Genomic DNA, 24735 nt, shown 5'->3' with positions numbered 1-24735 from the left:
CTGGCTTCTCTGCCTTTGTGTATTAGTTACCTCTTGCCACTGAAATGCTGAGTAACAAAATCTCCTCCTCAGCAGCCACACCATTGCAACAAGGGTTGGAGAGTGAGGCTCTGAACCCAGTGTGGTGCAAGACTAAACTCCAAACCAAACTGTCACCATTTCCAGGAGTTTAGGTGGACCTGCTCATGAAAGATGGTTCCAGCTGACCTTCCTTCATACAGGGAGGAGATGGGGAGGGTCATAACACCCTCACCTGAGTATCCGCCCAGCCTTCCAACCAGTTGTAGGCCATTCTGCCCTACTGGGAAACAGCCTGAGTCTGGGGAGGGGCTAGAGTATATAGGTAGAGAAGGAGTCGAGTCGGACGAGGGTGTCCATCTATTGCAGCCACTATGGATGGCTTCGTCGTCTCCGTTGGATGCCAGGTGCAAACACTGGTCCTGCATCTCCTCACCTATTGATCTGTGAGTCAGCCCCAAACACCCTGGGTCTCCAGTGGAGTCGGAAGTTTGGTTTGTCATTCCAACCCTGGGAAAGGAGGCAGAGGTTATTTAGTTCCCCACTCCCGGAGAGAAAATTTCTGACAGACAGGGCTGGGGGAGTTCTCTACGCGCTGGGAAAGTCAGGGAGCTCTTATCCCACCATCCCAGGAGGAGCGTGGCTTATCGGCACCCATTTTTCCGTCCCATAAGACTTACTAGGGGACTCTGGCTTCCAGAGCTGATAAGCGCTTTGCGGGAGATTTTTGTTTCTTTTTTTGTTTCTCTTTGAGATAAATTCTTTAAAGCGCAGCCCTGGACCAGGCTGGCCTTGGACCCAAAAAGATCCTCTTGCCTCTACCTCCTGGGGGCTGGGATTCAAGGTGTGCCCCACCCCCACCCCAAGACCTGATACATTGTTTTGTTTTAAGCCTGTTTGTTGACGTTGATTCCCTAAAGCCGCCTTAGAGAGCTAAAACAAATGTATCTCAGAGGGAGAGTAGAGTGCTTTGGCCAGTATGCATAAGGCCCTGGGTTCCACAGTTAGACCATAAAGAAAATGGAGGGGGTGGGGGGAAGGAAGAGAGAGGAGGAGGGAGAACTGGGTGAGTTTGTTGTTGTTTAAGTGTTTCCTTGCTTTCTCTGGCTTCTGGAAGCTTCGTAAATTCCTTGGCCCACAGCCAGCTTCACTCAAGCCAGCGTTTCTCAACCGGAGCTTTTCTCTGACCTTTTCCCTCCTGCCACTCCTCCTGGAGGACTGTGTGATGACACTGGCCCCGGGCCACTCAGCTTAATGTCTGTCTAAATCTTCCTGCCTTGCTCACACCTGAGAGGTCTCTTTCACCGTTACAAGAGCAGACTATTCATCAGTTGCCAGGGCTCATCCATGGTGTTTAGAACCATTGTCCTGATGTCACGGCTCAATCCTGACCCTCCAAGACTCTAGTTCTCCTCGGGTGCAATAACATAATCCAACTGGTCATTTGTGGGATTCTTATCCTCTCGGTCAGAATCTAGTGAGGAGACTCTGGCCAGCAAGGCTCATCTTTCAGGGGAAGGAAGGCAAAACCAATGGAGAAGACCTGCAGGGAGGTTAAATAGGATGGTGGGACGATGCCAACCATAAGGTGACTTCAGGGACACAAGAGGAAGGTGAGAGGGGTCAGACCAGTCAGGAAGGAAAAGTCGGGCTAGCTGGACCAGCCCTGTAGCTCTCTAGATCCAGAGAGGCCCTCGAAAACCTCAGCAGAACATTTGACCAACTTTTAAGAGGATTGTCATTTTAATTTTGTGTGTACTTGTGTCTCATACAGGGCTATTCTGGAAGCCAAGCTGCAGCCATCTTCAGGAGTTCAGCTGTACGGTATCACCAAGAATCCTGCCAGCTGGGGTTCGGGATTTAGCTCAGCAGTAGAGCGCTTGCCTAGCGAGCACAAGGCCCTGGGTTCGGTCCCCAGCTCTGGAAAAAAAAAAGAAAAGAAAAAAAGAAAAAAAAGAATCCTGCCAGCTGCCCTTGTTGACTGTTCCCTTGTATGAGGAGCGGGGAGGAGACAGGGAGGTCTGGGACCAGCACTTGCAGCCACACTTTCCAACCACGTGTATCCAATTCTGCCCTAAGTGTAGGTGGCCCAAGCCTGGAAGAATATACAAGGAAGGGAGACCTAGAAAGGGGTTTCATCATCCACGCTGGGCACACGCCCATCCAGTGTGGCTGCTTAACACTCACCTGTCTCACTTCATAAGAAAGGCCCATAAACCTGCCCCTTCCCCATCTGGTGCGATCGTGACTCAGTTTGCCCTCGGGCACTTAGGAGAAGGAATGCAAGGTGTTTATGTTTTCCCCAGGGAAAGGATTTGAAGTGTACTGCCCCCAGAGACCAGAAGAGAGCATCAGACCCCCCTCCCCTCCCCCCCCCCCCAGTACTGTGACCCATGTGCCGTGGAGGCTGGGAATCAAACTCCTTTGCCAGAGCAGGTGATGTTCTTAACCTCTGAGACGTCTCTCCAGGCTCTCAAGTGATTTTTTTTTTTTTTTTTTTTTTTGACGAAACACACAGCCATGTGCACCCTGGGCAAGCACACTCTAACACTGAGTCACACACCTAGCCTCTGATTTGCTGTTTGTTGGTTGTGGTGGTATTATGTGCAAGTAGTGTGTGTGTGTGTGTGTGTGTGTGTGTGTGTGTGTGTCACACACACAGTTCTCATTCCTCAGGGACTATGCACCTTATTTTTTAAGACATGGTTTTTTACTAACCTGGAGTACACCGATTCCTTTCCGCTGGCCTGAAAATCCCAGGGAACCGCCCCTGTCTGCCTCCACCTTCCTGGACTCCCAAACCCTCAACACCACATCTGACTTTTCTTTCCTTCTTTTTTTTTAATTTAAAAAATACTTTGTTTTTTATTTTTATTCATGTGTATGTCTATGCCACATGCTTGCAAATGCCAGAAGGAGTTGTCAGATCTCATGGGGCTGGAATCACAGGCAGCCCATAGCTACCTGGTGTGGATTCTGGGAACTGCTCTCCGGTGCTCTGGAAGAACAGAATATGCTCTTCACTGCTGAGCCATCTCCCCAGGCTCTCCTCTCATTTCTTTTTTTTTTTTTTTTTTTTTTTCAGAGCTGGGGACCGAACCCAGGGCCTTGTGCTTGCTAGGCAAGCACTCTACCACTGAGCTAAATCCCCAACCCCTCTCCTCTCATTTCTAACATGGATTCTGGGGATGGATTTGGGTCCTAATGCTTGTAAGCAGTTTATTTACTGAGCTATCTCCCCAGCCCCCTTAGCTTCCCCCCCCCTTTTTTTTAAATAGAATATCACTAGTTAGCCCAGGCTGGCTTCAAACTTGCAAACCTCCTTTCTCAGCCTCCAAACTTCTCAGCCTCCAAACTCCTGGGATTACAGGGGTGCCCACACCTGGCTTCAGTAGCTAGCTGAGCCTAGCTGGATGATAGCCCTGCTTTCCTTGGCTTCACTATCTCCTAGGAAGGGATATCAGCACCATGGAGCTAATAAGGACTGTAACAGGAATTTCTCCCCCTTGGGAAGCACTGACACCTCCTATGTAAGTATTCCCTTTCTTAGATAAGATCGCCAAACAGGGTATGTCCCAGCCCTTCAAAGCCTGGGGTCTGCCTGTGCAAGAGGGAGAGGTCAGCAGTCACAGTCCATTGTTCTGTCTGGTCCAGAGATTGGTCTGTGGCAGCCATGACTTGGGCTTTTATTTTATGTATTCAGGCCTTTTGTCTGCATGTAAACCTGCACACCTGAAGAAGTCATTGGAGCCCATAGGACTATAGGTATAGACAGCTGTGAGCCTAAATATGGGTGCTGGGAATTGAACCAGGTCCTCTGGAAGAGCAGCCAGTGCTCATGACTACTGAGCCATCTCTCCAGCAAAGATCGGTTGATTGGTTGGGTTGGTTGGTTGACTGATTGGTTGGTTGATTGGTTGGTTGATAAGTTGGTTGGTTGGTTGATTGGTTGGGTTGGTTGGTTGGTTGGTTGGTTTATTACTGTATGTATAAGGGCATTGATTTGGGTTTTGAATGAGTATGTTGATTGGTTAGACAGCAAGCCACAATAAAAAAAATAAAGCAAGAGTGTGAACAAAATATTATCAGATGAGGCACTCAAAACATCCACCCAATGTTAACTGAGGAAACTGAGGCTTCCAGCCAGAGCTCCTGTTGGAGCTGTGTGTGCATAGCTGAGCTTCCAGCTTGTCTCTCCACTGAAGGCATTTTCCTAGCCTGGGCTAATGGATGGTAACCTCAGTGCAAAATGCTTTGCTCCAAGGACACAGCACTCTTGCTCTTGGCCTCGTTTACTATTCTGTTCCCTCTGGATCACAGAGTTAGGGAGGGGGAGCCCATCCCTAAGGGGCCTCACAGGACACTGGGCAAAGCCACACTTGAAGCAGATCAGACCCTGCTTCCGGGGCCAGCTTCTCAGTGAGCTCATGATGCACGCTGTAGCTTATCAACCAACATAACATACATTACATGGCCACGTAGGTGTCTGAAGCAGGGGAAAGGCAGAGGCCTGTGGGTAGAAAGGCTCATTAGGTCTGAGATCATGGGACGTGTGTTCTTGCACTCTGAGCAGGTTCTGCAGGGAAGTGGAATTGTAGGCAAAGGTCCCGGGCAGGAAGAGGAGCTGGACCCAGCCAAAAGAAAAAGAAAGAGAAAACGTGTTTGCAGTTGCCTGTCAGTATGGAGGAAGGGGTGGCAGGGGAGGTTCCCTGAGACACCCCAAATCTATGGTTTCTCATGAAGCAGAGGAAACACCCGGATATGCCCCCAAGCTCTGTGTGCTGTGAAGTCACTTGCCTTTAGTTAGCTGTGGGGTCAGAGGTCACACAGCTGAGCTACATATCTTTAGCCTCCCCCACTGACTTCTCACCATAACAGCTCAGATAACAGTTGTTTCGTTGACTTTTCAAAGACGGGAAGGCTACTGTTCTCAAAACTTCGGACTCCTGTTTGGGGGCCAAGCTCTCAGAAATCACATATTCTCCCCATTTTGGCCAGTTATGAATCCCCCCGACTTTGACTGCCTGTCCCACTCTGCCAAAAGAGACTCTTCGGACCAAGGCCAGAGGCTGTACTAGTCTGTGACATAAACATAAATATTTAGAAGGCAGTTTTAACAACATGTCCGTTCGACAAAACATTCGTGGTAGATTCCCCCACTCCTAGGGCCTCCCCGGATATAGGGAGCTTTATGTGGCATCAGAAATGGATTCCCTCCCCATGGAGCAGGCTTCAAATGCAGCTGGGAACCGAGGCTTGGGAGGAGTGCACGGATACTGACTACTGAGTGTGATCCTGAGAACATGGCGACTGTGATGGCGGCAGCTGTGGGTAGAACCTAGGGCAGCGGTTCTGAACCTGTGGATCCTGACCATCAGCAAACCCATTATTTCCAGTGGTCTTAGGAAACAAGATACCACCACTTGCTCAGTAGCAGTTATGGAGTAATAACGGAAATAAATTTATGGTTAGGGGTGGGGTTTCCTAAAACCATTGAAAATAATGTGTTTTTTAAAGGTCACAACCCAAAAGTTGAAAACCGCTGATCACGCACACTAGGCAAGTGCTCTCTACCCACCGGGCCACATTTCAAACCCATCTGTGGTTGGTATTACTATTTTTAAATGAGTTCTAGCTATATAGCCAGACTAACCTCAGTGTCTCAGGCCCCCATGGGTTTCTGGGATTACTCACCCCCTCCACCCCCTGTTTTGCTGGTTGGTTGAATCCGCAGTGTAGAGCCCACCAAGGGCCGACTGCATCTATCCTGAGAATGAGGCGTTCTGGTGAATCCCAAGCCTCCCTCTGCCTGGATTGTGGAGATTGTGTGCAAGATAGGCACCCATTCAGTCCAATGACCCCTAAGGCAATGCTGGAGAACTGACGTGATCGATCCAAGGTTGATTAAAGGTTAGTCTCTACGTGCACGTCTGTGTCTGGATGTGTGTACGAGGGTAGAGGGTAATGGAGCTAGAGTTACAGGCCGCTGTGAACGGCCCACATATAGGCAAGAGGTGTCTATATCTGAGCAGTCTGGGTCAAGATGTGATCCAACCTGTCCCCACAAGGGGTCTGTTAGGCTCTCTGAACTGTGTGAAATCCCTTTCTGGGAGGGATTTGGTTCCTTCTATGGATGGATCCAGGGCTTCAGCCTGTTCCTTCCCCGGCAAGAGGGAGGTCACTTAAATTAACTGAGGCCTGTTTTTTCCAAGGCATACAAGTGGAGGGAATTCGACAAGTGTCCTTTTTTAGAACATCCCCTCTCCCACTGGGATGATTAAAGCTCAGGAAACAGTCATGGATCTGGGCAGTTTAGCTGGAGCACAAGTATGTGGCATTTATTGATTGGCTGATTGATGATTAATTAATCGGTTGATCGGTTGGGACAGGCACTTTCTATGTAGTCCTGACCTTGCAAGAGGTCAATATGTAGATGAAGCTGGCCTCAAACTCCAAGATCTTCCTGTCTCTTGCCTCCCTAGTTCTGGGCTTAAAGAGGTATGCCACTATGTCTGTATGAGAGACAGACAGGTAGACAGACAGACAAGGCATCACTTCTCTTTTTTTTTTTTAATCCCTGTTGTTGGGATGAAGCCAAGGACCTCTCATATGCTGAACAAGTACCCTACAATAGCTTCCCTTCTTCAAGCATTGCCCTGTGAAATGTGTCTACACATACAGTCTCTGTCCCTTTTGACACGTAAAGTTTGTGTGTGTGCTTTGTTCTTTTATCATGGGAAAGTAAGCCGACAATTCCATGTACCTTAAACACTGCCACTGCAGAACAGGAGCCTTAAAAACACACCCCAACCCCCGGCCTGAATTTCGTCACCGCAGTCAGAAAAATCAGCGTTCATTAAGAAGTAACCCATGGGTCAGGAGAGACGGCTCAGCAGCTAAGAGCACTGGCTGCTCTTCTGGAGGTCCTGAGTTCAAGTCCCCTTACCTACCTTAGAGCTTACAGTCACCTCAAACTCCAGTTCCAGGAGCACCAGACACACACATGGTGGTGGACAGACATACGTGCATACATGTAGACAGTCAAAACATCCACCTATATATATATAATATATATAATACAATTTTAATCTTTAACAAAACAGCTGGGGGGCATGGGCCTTTAATACCAGCACTCAAAAGGCAGAGGCTGGGGGTTGGGGATTTAGCTCAGTGGTAGAGCGCTTGCCTAGCAAGAGCAAGGCCCTGGGTTCGGTCCCCAGCTCTGAAAAAAAAAAAAAAAAGAAAAAGAAAAAAAAAAAGGCAGAGGCTGGTGGATCTCTGTGAGTTCAAGATCAGCCTTTTCTACACCCCCCACAAAAAAGTAACCCCTATGTTCCTCCTTCCCCTTGACCTTAATACCCTCAAACCTACATTCGGTCGGATTCCTGAAAGTTTCCTGCAAGGGAGGTCATGTTGAATTTGCCCTCTTGTGTCTGTTTTCTGGGGACATACCTCCCTCCGGGTTCACCCATGAGGTAGTAGCACCAGCAGTAGAATTCCCCTTTTTACTTGTGGTTAGGAGGCATTCTGTCCACCTTCTCTTCGAAGCCTAAACAAGTTTCTGGCCGGGCGGTGTCATTAGCCAGGAATGTTTTTCTTCGAGGCCTGGGAAACATCTCTTTGAAACCGTAAATACCGAAGGAGACAGCATCCCTGCCTCCCTGTTACCAGGGGGAGTTGAGCGGGGACTCTTTGTTCCTAACTGTAACCACCTGTGCGATAGAGATTTGAAAAGTTTCATTATCTCCTGAGGCGAAGGGCAGCTGGCCAGCTTGGGGGCTTCCCAGAAGACATGGCCAGATTAGGATGAAGGAGGATAGGTCTCAAGGAGGAAGGCCTGCCTTCTGCCCAAGGAGCCATGGGAATAGGACAAGGAAGCCCGTACTCTGTGAAGAGGAGGGACACGGGGATAGAGCTTCCTGTGTACACAGAGTGGGGTCTCGCCTGCCGTCAATCCACCTGCCACTCTTTGTCCGCAAAACCACTTTCTTCATTCATAAAGGGCGTTTTTGGGGCTGGAGAAATGGCTCAGCAGTTAAGAGCACCAGCTGCTCTTCAGAGATCCTGAGTTCAGATGCCAGCAACCACACGGTGGCTCACAACCATCTGTAATGGGATCTGATGCTCTCCTCTGGTGTGTCTGAAGACAGCTACGGTGTACTCACATACATAAATAAATAAATCTTAAAAAGGGGGGGAGGATCATTTTGGCTGACAAATTTTTTTCTTTCTCCCTGTCACCCCAATCATCGTCTCTGATAATCTCTTGTCTTCTGTGATCAGGCGGCAGGCTGCACGAGGAAAAGACCATCCCTCCTGATAAGAACATTGATCAGCTCCCTGGCTGCACGAAGAATGGCTAGAAATGGTTTCTCTGGATCTGAGCACCACCCATGGTGGTGGTGGTGGTGGTGGTGGTGATTAACCACAGTTTAGGATCAGGGCCAAAGCTAGAGGAGCAGTCCAGGGCCACAGAGAGGACCAGGCAGCAACTGAGGGCAGAGAGATGCCATCTTTGGAGGCCAGGCCTTGAGAGTCTGGGCTGAAACAGAGTCTCCCCAGATCTAAGTGCACTATGATTATAAAGATGGCTTCTCTTCCACCAGAGTGGGTCCTGAAGTGAGTCTCTCTGTCCTACCTCAAATACAGGCACCCACAGCCACAGTCCCTCTTGGCTTGATGCAGTACTGCACAAGCCACGTGAATCTATTCACCCAACACCCCTACTGCCCCAGGAGGAAGGTAGACATTCTGCCCATTTTACAGATGGGGAAAAAGTGAGCTGCTTCTAGCCCAACAGCTGGTTAGACCTGTAGAGGCTGTAACAGTCTCATGTCTGTAGCTTTGATAAAATACCGTGAGGAAAAGCAACTGAGGGGTGAAAGGGTTCTTTGGAGCTAACAGTTCCAGGTTACGCTCCACCACAGGGAAGTCAAAGCCGGGAGAAGCTAAGACAGTTCCAGCACATCCATCGTCAAGAGCAGAGAGAATGCCTATCTGCTTGTGTTCAGCCAGATTTCTCTCTCCACTCTTGCACAGTTCAGGACCCCCAAGCCTAGGGATAATGCTGCCCATAGTGGGCTGGGTCTTCTCATACCAGTTAACTAATTAAGCCAAACCCTCCCCCATCCAAGACATACCACAGGCCAACCTACCTTAGGCAAATCTTTATGGAGACTCTCCTCACTAATGAATCTGGGTTGTGATTACTTTGACAGTAAAAGCTATCACACAGTCCAGGGGTGATAATTACAAAGAATTTGCCACATGCAAGGTCCCTGACAAGGAAGTAAGAGACTTTTCTGGTCCTGAAGGGGCTTCAGACCAGAAGGGTAAGACACATGCTGAATGAATGGTGGTAAATCAAGCAAGGAGGGCTGGAGAGATGGTTCAGAGGTTAAGAGTACTGACTGCTGGGGTTGGGGATTTAGCTCAGTGGTAGAGCGCTTGCCTAGCAAGCACAAGGCCCTGGGTTCGGTCCCCAGCTCCGAAAAAAAAGAAAAAAGAAAAAAAAAGAGCACTGACTGCTCTTTCAGAGGTCCTGAGTTCAAACCCTACAGCCACACGGTGGCTCACAACCATCTGTAATGGGATCTGATGCCCTCTTCTGGTGTGCTTGAAGACAGCTACAGTGTACTTTTATATAATAAAGAAATAAATCCTTAAAAAATAAATAAATGAAGCAAGGGATTATAGCATTGAAAACACAGGGAAAGAGGAAAGGCAGCAATCAGAAGTCAGGCCAAGCCCTGGAAGAAGAGGGTCAACAAACAGAAACAGGAGGCTTGGCTGAATGTGGATCCTGGGCGATGGGATACACCCAGGAGGGTACAAGTGGGAGGAAGGAGACAGGGGCTATCTGAGACCCACTTGGGCTGGAGGAGGAGAGAATGGCCGAAGCCACGATGGGTGACGGCTGTCCCTTTGTAACAATGTTAAAGATTTCAGATTTATTTCCAAGGGCAATAGAGAGCCACAGATTGCTTGGCAGGGATCCACTAAGATGTTTCACCAGGTTCCGACTCAGAGCGTCTGAGTTGAGGGGAGCTCTTTACTGTGCCCTTTGTATACCAGCCGGTCTTTCTAACCCTAGTCAGAAATCACACGGTTGAGATTCAAGGACTACTCTGACTTTATGGGATCTCTGTTCCACGGCTTAGGACCTGATGAACTGAATTTGGGTTTGTTTGCTTGTCTTTCTTAGAGGGAGGATGAGGAGGGCGGAGCAGGCAAAGGTACTTGATCCCAAGTCTGGTGACCTGAGTTCCTTCCCTGGGCCCCATGTGATGGAAGCCGAGGACAGACTCCTGCAAGTTGCCCTCTGACGTCCGTATACACACACCACCCACGCACACATGAGCACGCATAATAAAATGTAAACAAAAGCATTACTAAAGATGAGACCCGAGGCCTCTCCTCTGGCTTTCACTCACATGCATGCACACACGCACATGTGCACACACATGCGTGCACACACACATGCATTAAGAAAGTAAAGCAGAGGCAAGCACTGAACATACACACTCCCATCTGCTTTAGGGGATCAAATCCAGATTTTTGTTCCCTGTGATTCAAACAGGGACTCGGTTTTCTTACCTATGGACTGGGTATGCATATAGTAATTATTATTCTGCCAGTGATGGCATCTATGTCCCCAAATGATGGATGGTTGAGTGGATGACGATTAAAAACAGACACCGTAGGAGTTGGGGATTTAGCTCAGTGGTAGAGCGCTTGCCTAGCAAGCACAAGGCCCTGGGTTCGGTCCCCAGCTCCGGAAAAAAAAGAAAAAAGAAAGAAAAAAAAAAAAAAAAACAGACACCGTGAACACCTCTAGGCAGAGTCAAAAGGATCAGTGGCTTGAAGGGACCCAGTCACATACAGGAGAGCACCTCACCATCCTTTGATTTGCCTAAAATCGGGACATAGATTCAGGGGTTGCTATTATTCCCTAATACCATCAAAGGGCTAGAAATAGGGGTCCCCCCAAAACAAATCGTATGCTTGACCCAGCACCCGCTGGAGAATGAGTTATTCTTAGAGAAGGCCAAATCACTTCCAGGAAGTGCTTGGCATAAGAGAGGAGACAGCCATTTTCAACAACTTAGTTTTGGGATAAGAGAGGAAAATTGCATGCCTAAACTACACAAAGTCCTGGGTTCTGCCCCCGCAGCACCACGTCGGAAGTACATCTTGTTACATCTTGATGGTGTGTATGTCTGTAATACAAGCTCTTGGGAGGTAGAGGAAGGGGGAACCAGAAATTCAAGGTCCAGCTCCAATTCGTAATTCAAGACCAGTGCTGACTAACTACATCAGACTCAAATTGCTTTTGAGATCGGATCTTAATATAGATAGCCCAACTTTTGCTCTGCATGCCTCAGGCTCCTGAGAGCTGGGATTACAAAGTAAGCCACGATGGTCAGCTTTAACTTTTTGTTATTGCATGTGTGGATTCATGTCACATCCATAAGGTGGAGGTCAAAAGGCAACTTGCTTGAGACTGGAACTCTCTGGTCACCAGGCTTCCCTGCTGAGACATCTCACCAGCTCCTCACTCCCACTTTATTTTAATTTTTTTCGAGACAGGGTTTCTCTGTGTATCCCTGGATGTCCTGGAACTCGCTCTGTAGCCGAGGTTGGCCTCGAACTCTTGAGATCTGCCTGCCTCCACTTCCCAAATGCTGGGTATAAGGCCCGCACCACCGTCTCCCTGAATTTGCGTGTCATCCTAGGCACGGCAGCCATACTGATCTCTGCACCGTTCCGGTTTTAGTTTCTGCGCTGCCGAAACAAGCACCCAGCTTTAATGTTTAAAATGACGCCGGGATAGTCAAGACCGAAAAGACCATCTCCGCCACGGCCAGGGCGCTCGCCCCTAGCTCTTCCCAAAGCTCCAGGACAAGTGGGCGGGACCTGGTGTGGGCGGGGGGGCGCTCCCGGGCCACGCCCCTTGAGGGCGTGGCGTGGCTTCTTAGGCTCCTATCGCGCGCGCGCTCGCGCAGCGGCCCCTCAGGTACGCGGACAAGATGGCGGCGGTAGCGGGGGACAGCGCTATGGAGGTGGTCCCGGCGCTGGCTGAAGAGGCCGCGGCCGAGGCGTCGGGCCCCAGCTGCCTGGTGCAACTGCCAGGCGAGGTGCTGGAGTACATCCTGTGCAGCGGCTCGCTCACGGCGCTCGACATCGGCCGCGTGTCCAGCACCTGCCGCCGCCTGCGCGAGGTGTGCCAGAGCAGCGGGCAGGTGTGGAAGGAGCAGTTCCGGGTGAGGTGAGCATTCCGCTCCGTTCCCGCAGCCCCTCAGCCGGGGCCTGGCGTGGGCCCCACCCCGCCACCCTCCCACCGGCGCGCGGCCGGCTTCCCGCGGCCGCAGACAAAGGCCTGGGCCGGGGCCTCCGGAGCTCCGATGGGGTCGGGTCAGCCGCCCGCGGCCAGGCCTCCCGCTCGGCCCCGGGGCTGCGGCCTCAAGCGCCTCCGGGCTGCGGGAGGACGCGCATCTTTTGTGGCCCACTCGGTGCAGGATGTTTACGTGCAGGCAGCGTTGCGTGCATTCCTGGTTCGTTAGGATGCCGGCATCGGACCTGCCATTCCAGCTCATGACCTTGGGGGTGGAGGGGGGTGATGTCCACCTCTCTTCTCCACAGCCTGGGTCTCCCGTTCCGTGAGAAGACCCCCTTTTTTTGCAGAGTGGGGAGTCCAATGAGATGCGGCCCTGGTGGCAGGGCCTGGCGCTGAGGAGGCGCGCCATCAATGCGAACCGTTAGCATCGCCGTGATTGTGGCCACCACAGAGATTGGAAGGGGGGGGGCGGCGGCGGTGGTAGAAACACTGCCTTCATGTCGCCACGCCAAGGTCACTGCATCTGAGTAGTGAGGGAATGCATGCATTACCTCTGGATTTTATAACTAGAGCCTCCGCCAGGTCCCGTCCCCCCTCCACCACCACCCCCCCGCACTCCCCACCCCGTGCTTGCCCGCAGACTCCTCCGTGATTTTTGCGGTCTCTGCGGAGCTGAGAAGGGTGTTCTCTCCTCCTTTTAGGTGGCCCTCTCTGATGAAGCACTACAGTCCCACTGACTACGTCAATTGGTTAGAGGAATATAAAGTTCGGCAGAAAGCTGGGTTAGAAGCCCGGAAGATTGTAGCCTCCTTCTCCAAACGGTTCTTTTCAGAGCACGTAAGCATCTGTTCTGTGGCTCAGGCTTGGTCATGCTCGTGTGTGTGTGTGTGTGTGTGTGTGTGTGTGTGTGTGTGTACTCGCGTGCAAGCAAGCAAGCTGGTTCTTGTGCGCCTGCCTTAGCATCTCAGCTCTTATTCCTAGTTCCTTTTCAATGCTCACACAATCCCTCAGTTATGAGAGTCATTGTGTCCTCTCCCCTCCAGAACAACAACACGGTGCCATTTGTCCCTGCTAGTCCTACTTTTCTAAAGCCAGAGGGCGTGGGGTGTTGAGCAGGGAGGGACAGAGGGCGGTGTCCACTAGGTCCTGATAAATCTTATTTCTCTTCAAGACTGCTATATGCTTCAGGCAGCCGATGTGTGATTTTGAGAGCCATCAGCGTTTGAACACTGTCAAGTTATTGAGCTGGTTTTCCCAGGAAGGCAGCAGAAGTAAATGGCTCAGCAGTGAACTATGTTATTTGTTAAGGAACCAAGGTTAAAAGCTGCCCGTAGGTCAGTTCCATCCCCCCAGCCCCCAAGAAAACTGCCTGGCAACCGTTGTTCCTGGCAGTTTGGCATTTTTGTTATCACTGTGGCTCTTTGTTCTGTGAGAAGACTTGCGCTGTGTATCCCAGGCTGGCCTTAAACTCCCGTCCAGCCTCCTCTGAGGGCTGTGGTTCCAAGTAGGCATCCTCAGGCCAGGCTCAAGTGGTGTGTCGCTTTTCTGTAATGGCTGAAAGGTGTGTTTCTTTTCTGGTTTGGAGTTAGTCGTTGTCGCTCCCTTGTCCAGAATGTCCTGTGGACATCGGTGTCTGTTCCACCCTCTACTTTTTTCTAGAGCTAGGAAATCTCCCCCTCTCGTATTTCCAGACCCTGCAGACCACGCGTCGACCAGTGTTACCTGTTTCATTCTTCTAGGTTATTTTCTGAAGGTTTTTGATTCTCCACTGCTGTTAGTGGAGTTGATAAGCAATGTTTTCAAGGTGTTTCCAGTCTTGAAAAGACAGATCTGAGCCTTGAATACATTTTAACTCAGTCCCCTATGGGAACTACAGATCGACATTATTCCCCATTTTGTTTATAGACGTGCGTATTGACGGCAGAAGGAACCAAGGTTTTGTTCAGTCCGGAACAGTGCCCTAGGCAGCCTGTAATCTTAGGTGTTCGGGCCTGGCTTAAATGCACACACACAGGTGTTTTGGTGCAGGGCATGCAGGACACAGTAGCCACAGGCCACGTTCACAGGCCCTTCTTACGATCCACCTGTGCTTGTGTGCACTTTTATCTAAATGACGGATCAGTGAACTTTCCCCTCTTTCCCCGTGTCACTACTTACTTAACGAGAATGCGTGGTGGACTTTGAACGCAGCAGGGGCATACTTAGGGGTGGCTTCATAGATGGGTGATCAGTTTGGCTCAGCATACTGGTGTTCTTGTTTTCCCCACGTGTACGCAAGTCAACCTGAAGCACTGGCTGCTTTCAAGAGGAAGACTGGGGACAGTCATCCCAGGACTTTAACCCGAGAGTCCCACTGCACCACCGCCTCTCAGCACATGTACCACCACATGTGTCTCCACCTAACAGCCATTCGCCGTTTACTTCAGCATACGTGTGCCTCCATCCCAACACACATGCACCACGGCTTCTGCATATACGTACCATCGCCTCTACGTGCAGAGCAGATACACATGCAGGAGCCTCAGAGGCACCTCTGCCTTAGGCTTATGCCTCTGGCCCCTCCTTGTTGTGTGTAGCAGACACCTTGGGAGATTGGGGTCCTGCAGCCCCCAGCCTGTGTCCACACATGAGGGATCAGAAACTCAGAGTGTGTGAGTGGGAAGCTGGAGCCGCGGGTGCCAAGGTCTGAATGTGCCATGGCTGCCATGTTGGTTTCTGCCCTGGAGGCCCTAGGAGGCAATGTGTAAGAGCTACCGCCACTCTCTCCATGTGTGGCCTCCCTCACTTGGGACTGCCAGGGTCAGCCATGCTAACTCATGATTGAGGCCTCCTGTGTGTGTCTTCCCCATAGGTTCCTTGTAACGGCTTCAGTGACATTGAGAACCTTGAGGGCCCAGAGATCTTTTTTGAGGATGAACTGGTGTGCATCCTAAACATGGAAGGAAGGTAAGCCACGGCTTTCTTGGGAGTGCCGCCATAATAACCGAAGAGGGACTTGCTGTAGTGTGTGTGGAAGAACCGTGGTGTCTACAGATACTTTATATTATATCACAGTTAGGTTTTGAAAAGCCCGTGTATGCGTGATCTCAGTGTGAACAGCTGACTCACTGTCAGCCCCTGTAGCCACGAGTTCCTCATCCGTGGGCTCAATCAACCTTGCCTCAGAAATACCCAGGAAGCCATGCACAGGTTCACACCTGAAATCCCAGCCATGCAGGGGTCACATCTGAAATCCCAGTACTCAGGAGGTCAGGCCGGGAGAAGCAGCAGCTTTGAAAGCTGCATAGGGAGTTTCAGAACACCCTGGGGTACAGAGTGAGACCTGGTCTCAATAAAGTCTTAAAAAAAAAAGTTGGGGGCTTTAGCTCAGTGATAGAGCGCTTGCCTAGCAAGCGCAAGGCCCTGGGTTCAGTCTTCAGCTCCGAAAAAAAGAAAAAAAAAAAAGTCAAGAGCAGGGGAGATGGTCAGTGAGGACCCAGATTCGAGCCCCCTCCCAAGCCCCCCAGTGTCATGCCTTGGCTGTCCTAGTGCTAGCCTTGGTGACCTCAAGCTTAAACACATGGAGAGCACCAAACTCCAGGGAGAGAGTGTCTCTAAAGCTAATGTGTATGACACCTGAGGAATGACACCTTCAATTGACCTCGAACCTCCGTGTGGTTTCACTGAGCACGCGCAGACCCCTTTTCTTGTCGCCGTCTAAATAGTAACTACCTACCTGCGTGTAGTGATGGGGGCCGCTTTAAGATGCAGGGCGGGCGAGCCTGCATTCTCCACAGACACACTCCCAATTAAGAAGAGCCCCTTTCAGACTAGAGGGACAGGTGGCTCAGTATGAACTGCTTTGCTTGTACGGAGGACCTGACTTCAGTTCCCAGCACCACATTGGGTGACTCCCAGTTACCTATAACGTCAGTGCCACAGGATCTGAACCCTCTTTTGACCTTCTCCGCAACTATAGACACACGACTTAAAATAAAAATGACCCCTTGTTCTTCCTGTTGTTAGAATGAATGTTTTATATTTTCTGCTGGGAAGCTTAATCCCCAGCGCACCGGTGACTTGCAGCCTATCCCTGCTGCCCTAAAAGTTTGAAAGAAAGATGTGTGGAGAAACGTCTGGACAGGGGACAGAGTTTCATGGGGGTTTGTGGGAAGAGGTGCCCCTGACCCCTGACCTGTCTGAGTGTAGGTTTTGTGTGTGCTGGAGTGTGCATTGACAGAATTGTGTGGCCTGGTGACAGTTGGTAGGCACAGCGTGTGTGCGGTGCGTCTTATTGGCTTTAGTGTGGGGGAGGTGAACTTCTTTCTTATGTGTACTCTTTGCCTGTCCTTCCTGCTCTTAGGTTGGAAGAGTTTTTGCTGACTCCAGCCCTGGGCCTTGCCTTTGCACTGTTGAATGTTATACCAGGGCCAAGTGATTATCTGCCCCTGAGCTCTCCACCTGGCCTGCATGGTTGGTTGTTTAATGTGCATTGGCATTTTGCCCGTGTGCATGTGTGTCAGATCCCCTGGAACTGGAGTTACAGAGTTTCCATGTGGTGCTGGGAATTGAATCCAGGTCCTCGGGAAGAGCAGCCAGTGCTCCTAACCGCTGAGCCATCTGTCCAGACATCTGTGTGGTTTTTGATGGTGACCTACTTTGGCTTGTTGTGTCCTAACTATGTGACAAGGTGGAGAGGGGTCGTTGTTTGACAAAATTAGGGCTGTGTGAGAGACAGACCCTTCTCTACTTTTCTCAGAGTTACCCAAGAGGTCTGTCCCAGCTGACTGCTAATGGAGGAGTTCCCTTAGGTAACAGCTAGCCCCTCTCCATCTTCCTGGGTCTCCCTAGCTGGTGGACGGTCACTTGCTGTGCTGCAGGCAGTGTCTACTGTCTAGGCTTCAGTTCTTGGCCATGTGCCTTCTTGGGAATAAGTTTCCTAGGTTGGAGTGCTGCAGTATGTTGAAAATGTGCAAAAACTTATCACAGAGATGTTAGTTTTCCTCAAATTAGTGCCCAATGCAGTGGTGCTGCAGAAGACAAATAGGCAAGTGAAGTCTGAGGGTGAGTTCTTTACTGTGTTTAGTTGTCTTTCCAACCAGATAATGCTGTCCTAAGTAAGTAAGTTCTTGTCTGCAGTAAGAGCCGGGAAAGGCTGTTTGGGAAGCGTGCACTGCAGTTAGTGGGGCAGACTGTGAGGGAGCTTGTGATCTCAGCAGAGCTCTGTGGAAACAGCCGTAGACAGAGGAGCCCAGGAAGGGAGGGAACAAACTGTGGAGTAGGGAGTACTGCCTGGAACTGGATACACAGCTGGAATCCAGCAAATCAGCCTGCCTTCCACTCCAAGCTACTGTGGAGAGCGAGCAGCTGACAATATAACATGACTGCAGGGCCAGGCTTGGAAGCCGGCAGTGTTCTTCAGAGGCTGCCATGACAGGAAAAGGGAGGCAGGCAGCACTTTTAAGGAGAGTGACCGCCTGGCCTATTGACCATCATGGGGAACATCTTAGAGTTCACTCTCCCGAGGAATGTTAAAATCTAGGGGAAAGGCTGTGTTCTCACACTAGTCAGGTCCTCAGAAAAACTGATGTTGGGTAGCCGAGAAAAGTATGCATTAGTAGTTGTGTTCAAAACAAGGTTGTAACAACATTGCCGTTGGTAGGATACAATTTAAAGGCAGGGAATGCCGTGCCTCTTAGAAGGTTTGCATGCCATTTCTGCCAGTCTGCACAGTGACCCTGTTTGCATCCATTCCTGCTGTGGAGAGCACTGCCGGGAGTGAGCAGTTTCTGTAGATCCTCAAGGGCCCTTCTCTGAGTTTGTGATGACTGCACCCATGCAGTTTTGTGAGGTCTGCAGAAAGCACAGTCTGCAGGAACAGTTTACCACAGTGCATTAAAGAATTTGTGTTACGCCCAAGAAAGTGGCTTGAGTGGCCAGTGCCCAGTGAGACTCTTGTAAGAACTTTTTAGATTTTAGATTTCTGGGTTTTAGAATCAGAAAGGGCCTTTGGGTATCCAGGCAAAATAGATGAAGTTACTTCTATGCAAAAGAATGACTATGTCCTCAGACTTCAACACCAGCACTTACTGCCAGAGGAAAAAGGTATTCCAAGATGTAAAGAAAATGCCAGCCAACGATTTTTATATCCAGCTGAATTGACTTCCAAGTCTAAAGGCTAAAGACAAACTTGTCAACTTGGAAGAAAGCAGGCTTTGGGCTCTTTCTGACACGTCTGCTAGAAATGGAGTTTGAAACTCAAAACCACAGAGACAGTGTGACTCAAGCCTACTGGGGAGCGAGCACTAGATGTGTTTAACGTGGTCTCCTGACTCCTGCAACCTGTCTAGGAGACAGACAGTGCTATGTGTGCGGTTAGGGCAGGAGCCCTGACTGGTCCCTGGCTGGAAGAGCACTGAGCTGGTTCAACACAAAGATGCTCGCTGCCCAGCCTGATGGCCTGGAATCCATCCCTGGGACCCACACAGGAGACCCTGCAAGTTGTCTTCTACCACACAGGCTTCATGGTGTGCATTCACCTGCACATGGACGGACACACACGCGTGCTCACACACTTGTTCACACAATGACAAACCTAAACTTTTTTTAATAAGAAAAGAAATTGAGCGGTGACCATGCAAAGATCACGTGCAGAATACCCAGCGGCTTTCATACTCAGGCCGGTGTGGAAGATGAAAATGCGTGGGAAAGCTGTGAATGGCCATCCTCTTATCTCTTATGTTACGAGGGTGGAATTGTTCAGGAGTACGGATACGCAGACAGCAGAAAGTCCAAGCTGTGTGCCTCTGAATCTGAATCAACAGTGTCAGTGTGACCTCATGACCAGCCAAGTAGACATGGCGTCCCCCAGTGCATGCCAGGGCCACAGAGAAATGATTGTTTCTCAGGCCTGTGTCAGAAATGTACAAGATGAGCCCAGAGCTTCTAGGCACCTGAGAGCCAAGTCAGCAAGAGTGCCACCAGCCCCTCATTTCAGGTTGGGGCAGCTAGGGCAGTAGCCTGACGGAGGCAGCAGCCTGGCAGAGGTGGGCAGGATCCAGCAGACAGTTTTCAAGACTTGGTCTTTGAAGGAGAATCAGGAATTGTCATTTGAAAAACTGAGTAAAAGGCATAGTCTGAGCTCTTACCTGTTTCTGTGGCATCTCATACCATCAGGAAACTAAAGAGTGGAGGAGCTCGCTCACAAACAGTCTCTCGAGTCAATTGGGAAGGGCTGGCTCAGTTAGATACTCCTCTAAGGAGTTAGACCTAGGCAGTGAGCAGCGGTTGCCACTGGTCTCACAAAAGGGCACAGCCAGGACTTGTCATCACCTCCATCCGACCTTTTATCTTTTTTCTTAAGGCAGTCTCCCGGTGTAGTCCAGGCTGGCCTTGCTTGCGGCCCCTCCCCGCCTCTCCTCCTGAGAGGATCATAGACACAGGTCCTTTTTGTCTTGTGGTACTGGGTTAGAAGGCTGGAGAAACATTCGTCTCCCACGGTTCAGAGTCCACAGGTGGCTTTTGATGGAAGACTGCACCTCCTTTATGGGTAGCAGCCATGTACCTGGCCTCTGAGTCTCATGGAGCCTGTCCAGCCAGTTCCTAGTGTATTTGTGTTACTGTTGTCTTGTTCGTCAGGGTGCGCTCGGGCACTCTGCGCGTGGTGGTCAAAGAACAGCTTGTAGCAATTGGCCTCCTTTTTACCAGTGTGGATTGTGGCAATCAAAACCCAGGCTCGCCAGTTTCTCTGTCCGCTTTCTAATAAGAAATTCAGAGCAAGTTAGAGCTCATGTGAACGTATTCAGATAATGGGAAGCAGAGAGAGGGACCCCTGTAGATGACAAGGCAGTGGTTCTCAACCTATGGGTGATGACCCCTTTGGGTGTCAAACGACCCTTTCATAGGGGTCCAATATCGGGTAACCTGCATATCAGATATTTACATTGTGATTCCTAACAGTGGCAAGATTATGGTTATGAAGTAAAAACGGAAATAGTTTTACGGCTGGGGTCACCACACCATGAGGAACTGCATTAAACAGTCGCAGCCTTGGGAAGGGTGAGAATCGCTGCTCCAGAGAGATGCAGGGAATGGCCACAGAGGCATGAAGTGTGACTGTGGAGTGACGTCCCAGAGTTGTGTGTCTTGATCTGAGCAGTAGATGTGGTATTTACATCTTTTGTTTGTTAAAGAAGACATTCTACAACAGAGGTTAAAGAGCAGGTTGAACAGACAACCGTGGACTGTCATTGACCCCCTCAGTAGATGGAGAGGATTTTACTGCTTCTTAGAGGCTAACACATGTTAATCCTGCCTCCCACTTAAGGAACTGTGTGTTTGGGATGCCTGACGTGCTTCGTGCATGGGTTTCTGCTTGTCCACAGTGCACCGGTGTTACTGTGGGCACTAGAGATACAACCGTGAACAGCCCCAAATCTCTGCCTTCACAAGCTCAGAGATAGCAATCAAAACAGCTGAGCTGTTTATGCTGGCAGGAAGTGGGCCACCCAAGGGGAAATGCTGTGTGAAGTACAGCATGAAGGTTGGGGGGCACCTTTAAGGTAGGATGGGGGAGGCCTGACTCAGCCTGTGTGAACAGGGAGCCCAGAGAAGGTACGAGAATGGACTTCAGGTACCCAGGCAAGAACATTCCACTGAGAAATAGAAGTACCAGGTGACACAGCCAGGCACAGGGCTAGAGCAAGAGCAGTTGAAACTGAGATTCAGAGGTGGGGAGGTGGATGGAGGAGGGACTTACGCTCTGACTAGAGGTGGGCTTTAGTGTGAGGAGGTAGCAGCAGTGGAGGACTGGAGCAGAGCCATGCCCTTGTGGATGATGCATTCCTGGGACCCTGGACGGCTGCCGCATCAGAGGGGAGAAAGAGAGCATGGAGGTAGGGTAGGGGAGGGGAGTGCGACTCAGGCTCACTCCACACAGGCTGGGCCAGCTTGTCAGGTTAGTGACGGATGCTCATGAGAGGGTGTTGGGAGAGGGGCCAGAGGCCTGACCCTTGTGGGCTGATAGCTCGCCGTGTCTCAGGAGAGGTGACTGAGAAAGAAAAAGGCGTGGGATGCCCCAGCTACCCAGGTAGTGCAGAGTAACAGTTGAGGGTGCAGGTTTGAGGTCTTCAGAAAACCTCTTCTGGAAGTAAATTTTAGAATGGTGGTCAGTGTGGATGCATGTGAACCACGCAGCTGGAAGGATCCCTGAGGCCACCAAGCACAGAAGGAGCAGGCCCTGGGGACCAGCACAGTGCACTCACTTCCTAGGATACTGTTCAGAGCCTTCATCCAGAGATAGAGGGTGTGAGTGTCTGAGTACCAGTGAGCTTGTCAGTCGGGTGCAGGTGTGTGCCCGGTGTGCTTGTCCGGTAAAGGGCCGTGTGGGGCTCGATGGGGAAGCAGTGTGGGACGCGGTGGGAATGCTGCAGTCCTTACTGACTTGTCCGATTGCTTTCAGGAAAGCTCTGACCTGGAAGTACTACGCTAAGAAGATTCTCTACTACCTGCGGCAGCAGAAAATCCTCAACAACCTCAAGGCTTTCCTGCAGCAGCCAGATGACTACGAGTCCTATCTTGAAGGTGGGTCTGTCTGTACCTGCGGACAGGACTCTTCAGCCTTTAAGAGTCCACAGTGACTGTCCCTCCAGATAGAGGGGAAAGAAAGCCACGCCAATGGGCTTCAAAAGAGGCGGACAGTACTCAGACTTGCAGCAAAGATTCTGAATACAGCTTCCCTGTCAGCTCAGGTGTTCCAGTGTCTAGAAAGTCACCGCTGGCTTAGTGACAGTGAGGGCTGGACGCTCATAGGGAAAGTGCTTGCCACACAGGTCTGAGGAAGTGAGTTCAGTCCCTAGGTCCAGTGCAGAAAGCCAGAGTTGGTGCATACTTGTAACCTCAGCACTGGAGAGAGGGAGAGCGGGGACTCTTGTAGTTCCCTGCCAGTGATCTCGGCAAACCAAGGTGAACTGCCTCCAAGAATGACACTGAGGGTGACCTCTGACCTCAACACACAAGCACGTGTAGGCCTGCAGATTGACCCTTGGCTAGTAAGGTCAGTTCTTTGTGTTCAGAGTTGTAACTTCAGAAGTCAGCCTGCCATGTTTACCTGTGTCCCCTGGGGACTCCTGAGGATTGGCAGCTGCTGTGCAAGGTGTGGTTTGAAGGAGAGGTCATTGAGGGGGCCCCCACCCTGTGACAGGAGGGACTGGGTTCTTAGGGGAACAGTAAGAAAATGTGACTTGGGTTTTTAAACACTGTTTTAATTCTTGGGTAGGAAGCCTCCTATTCTGTGATTGTGAGGTGTGTACTTATGTACCCTCCCTGCTCCTGGGGTCACCAAATGGGTGACTTTCCCCCACTGACGTTCTAGGTCACTTCCTACCCATTACAGTTCTCCAGTCTCTCAGCCGGACTGAGGAATCCTGGCTGTCCCTGGGCATCACTGCCTGCTGCCCTCCAGTCAGCCAGGCTGCCTGACCTGCTTAGTCCTCGTCACTGTGGGTCCTGCCTGCCTGCCATGTGTTCTCTGAATGGCTGCTTGGTTCCCAGGCCTCCCCTAACTTCATACCTCTCTGCAGTGTGCTAGAGTCCTGCTCTTGCGTCCAGGCCTTTGCTGACTGCTGCGTAGAGATGGGTGCTTGGCTTGGCTTCCTCCTGGTGACAGCCTTCCTCCTGCAGTCCCCTCAGCCCTTAGCTTAGGGTTCATGTCTGTGAGTTTCAGCTGACCCCTGCAGAGCCCACTGGCCTCAGCAGTCCCAGGGGCTGTCATAGTAGCTGTCACAGGGGCTGTCACACCCCGTCGGTGTTAAGAGTATTCATTGTATTTCTTTGCTTTTTCTTTTATTTTTTTAGACACAGAGCACAGCCTAGCCGTCAGCTTTCCTTCTTAGGAGTGCTAGGTGTGTCCAGCCTTGTAAGTAGGGTTATGTTTCAGGCCCTGGAGTGAAGATCACCACAGCTCACGGTGCCTAGTGGAGATAAGTGCTAGGTGTGCGAGGCTCTGTTATTCTCTCAAAGGAGGTGAAACATCTTGTAGTGAAATGAAAAAAGTCATGGCCATCCTCCTGTCTGCATTTACACTTGCTAGAGCTGGGAAGTGTTTGTTGTTACTTTCTTTTGTTTGAGGCAGAGTAGCCTTGTCTGGCTGTGTTGACTGAAGATCCTCTGCCCCTGCTTGCTAGGATTAAAGATGTGCACCGTTCCACCAGCCTTCAGCTTGTTTAAGATCCAGAATAGTGAAACAGTCTTCATTTTCTAGGTTATATATGAAAGGTACATAATTGTTACACATTTTCAAATACAAGATTACAGGTCACAGTCCACCCAAGTAACTAGGTAGGCAGTAGAAGCCATTGAGTGGCCGGCAGCAGCTGGTGGGGGTGCTGGCTCCAGAGCCTCAGCCCTAACTAGACCCCTGCGGCCAGCCACTGAGGAAGCCAGGGCAGGTGACAGAGTGGCTGAGCTCCAGATGAGCACTCCCACACTCGGGCAGCACAAGCCCTGTAGCCTCGTCCGCGCCTCCTGTTGCCCTCAACTGCCTCCAGCTTCTTGGAGGGTCGGTAGAAGCAGCAAGAGGCTGGGCTCGCCTAAAGTCTCTCGAGTATAAAAGTAACTAGAAGGCTTTCAAATAAAAATGCATTGCAACCAAATGACAGCTTAGGCATGGTGTGAGGTCGGCTGAGGCCAGCGATGAATCTGCCCTGCTCTGTGGGGCTAACAGGGCTCCTTCTCTTTCCGAAAGAGGCGTGGTCTCTAGAGTCTCCTCTTCAGCCAGGTGAGGTGTGGTTAGTTGGAATGGTCTGTCTGTCATTCGTGCTTTCAGTTTTGCTGTTGAGAGAAATGCCTTGCAGTGTCTTCCTGTGGTTGGGTTGAACTCGGGAGTGAGGCGAGAGATGGAGTGAGGAGAGAGGTGGCCTGAGGGTGTTCTTGTGGCCTCTGGCTCTCCTTGTAATAGGATGTGGGAACGTGGGTTCTGCTGTCTGAATCACGACCTCCAGAAGTGGTTTGTTTTGTTTTCTTAAGTGATGTATGAAGTGCTTTGTGGTGAAGGTGTTTGATCCTCCCCCTCACTGTGTTGGCACGATGCTTGACATCCATAGTGTGTGCAGTGTGAGAAGTCACAGCCACAGGAGCTGGGGACAGTAACACCCTGCTCTCCGTCAGGTAGAGAGGAACGCTGACTCTGCCCTTCTTACCACAGGTGCCGTTTACATCGACCAGTACTGCAACCCGCTCTCCGACATCAGCCTCAGAGACATCCAGGCCCAGATCCACAGCATCGTGGAGCTTGTGTGCAAAACCCTCCGTGGCATCAACAGTCGTCACCCGAGCCTGACCTTCAGGGCAGGTGTGGAATGTTTGAGATGGGCTGGGCTGCAGCGGCTTTGGGGGTGGTCAGT

General features: G+C 50.7%; 2 protein-coding genes across 5 annotated transcripts in view; both read left to right on the top strand.

Annotated features, from left to right (window-relative positions):
* The window catches only part of Nos1 (nitric oxide synthase 1), a 180361-nt gene extending 178331 nt beyond the window's left edge, over positions 1-2030 (top strand). For all 3 annotated transcript variants that reach the window (XM_039089060.2, XM_039089059.2, XM_063271041.1), the window contains one exon: positions 1793-2030. In XM_039089060.2, coding sequence (XP_038944988.1) covers positions 1793-2015 — 223 coding nt within the window. In that variant the 3' untranslated portion in view covers positions 2016-2030. The remainder of the gene's footprint in view (positions 1-1792) is intronic.
* Positions 2031-12005: 9975 nt separating this feature from the next.
* Fbxo21 (F-box protein 21) overlaps positions 12006-24735 on the top strand; it is a 34118-nt gene continuing 21388 nt past the window's right edge. Inside the window, exons 1-5 of one of the 2 annotated variants that reach the window (NM_001108338.3) lie at positions 12006-12286; positions 13057-13192; positions 15207-15301; positions 21795-21916; positions 24537-24683. In NM_001108338.3, coding sequence (NP_001101808.2) covers positions 12048-12286; positions 13057-13192; positions 15207-15301; positions 21795-21916; positions 24537-24683 — 739 coding nt within the window. In that variant the 5' untranslated portion in view covers positions 12006-12047. The remainder of the gene's footprint in view (positions 12287-13056; positions 13193-15206; positions 15302-21794; positions 21917-24536; positions 24684-24735) is intronic. The other variant, XM_039089601.2, reaches the window with a different exon arrangement.

Source organism: Rattus norvegicus, chromosome 12, assembly GCF_036323735.1.
Source record: "Rattus norvegicus strain BN/NHsdMcwi chromosome 12, GRCr8, whole genome shotgun sequence".
NCBI classification, from domain to species: Eukaryota; Metazoa; Chordata; class Mammalia; order Rodentia; family Muridae; genus Rattus; species Rattus norvegicus.
Note: the sequence above shows the minus strand (reverse complement) of the source record. Positions and strands in the feature narration are given on the sequence as shown.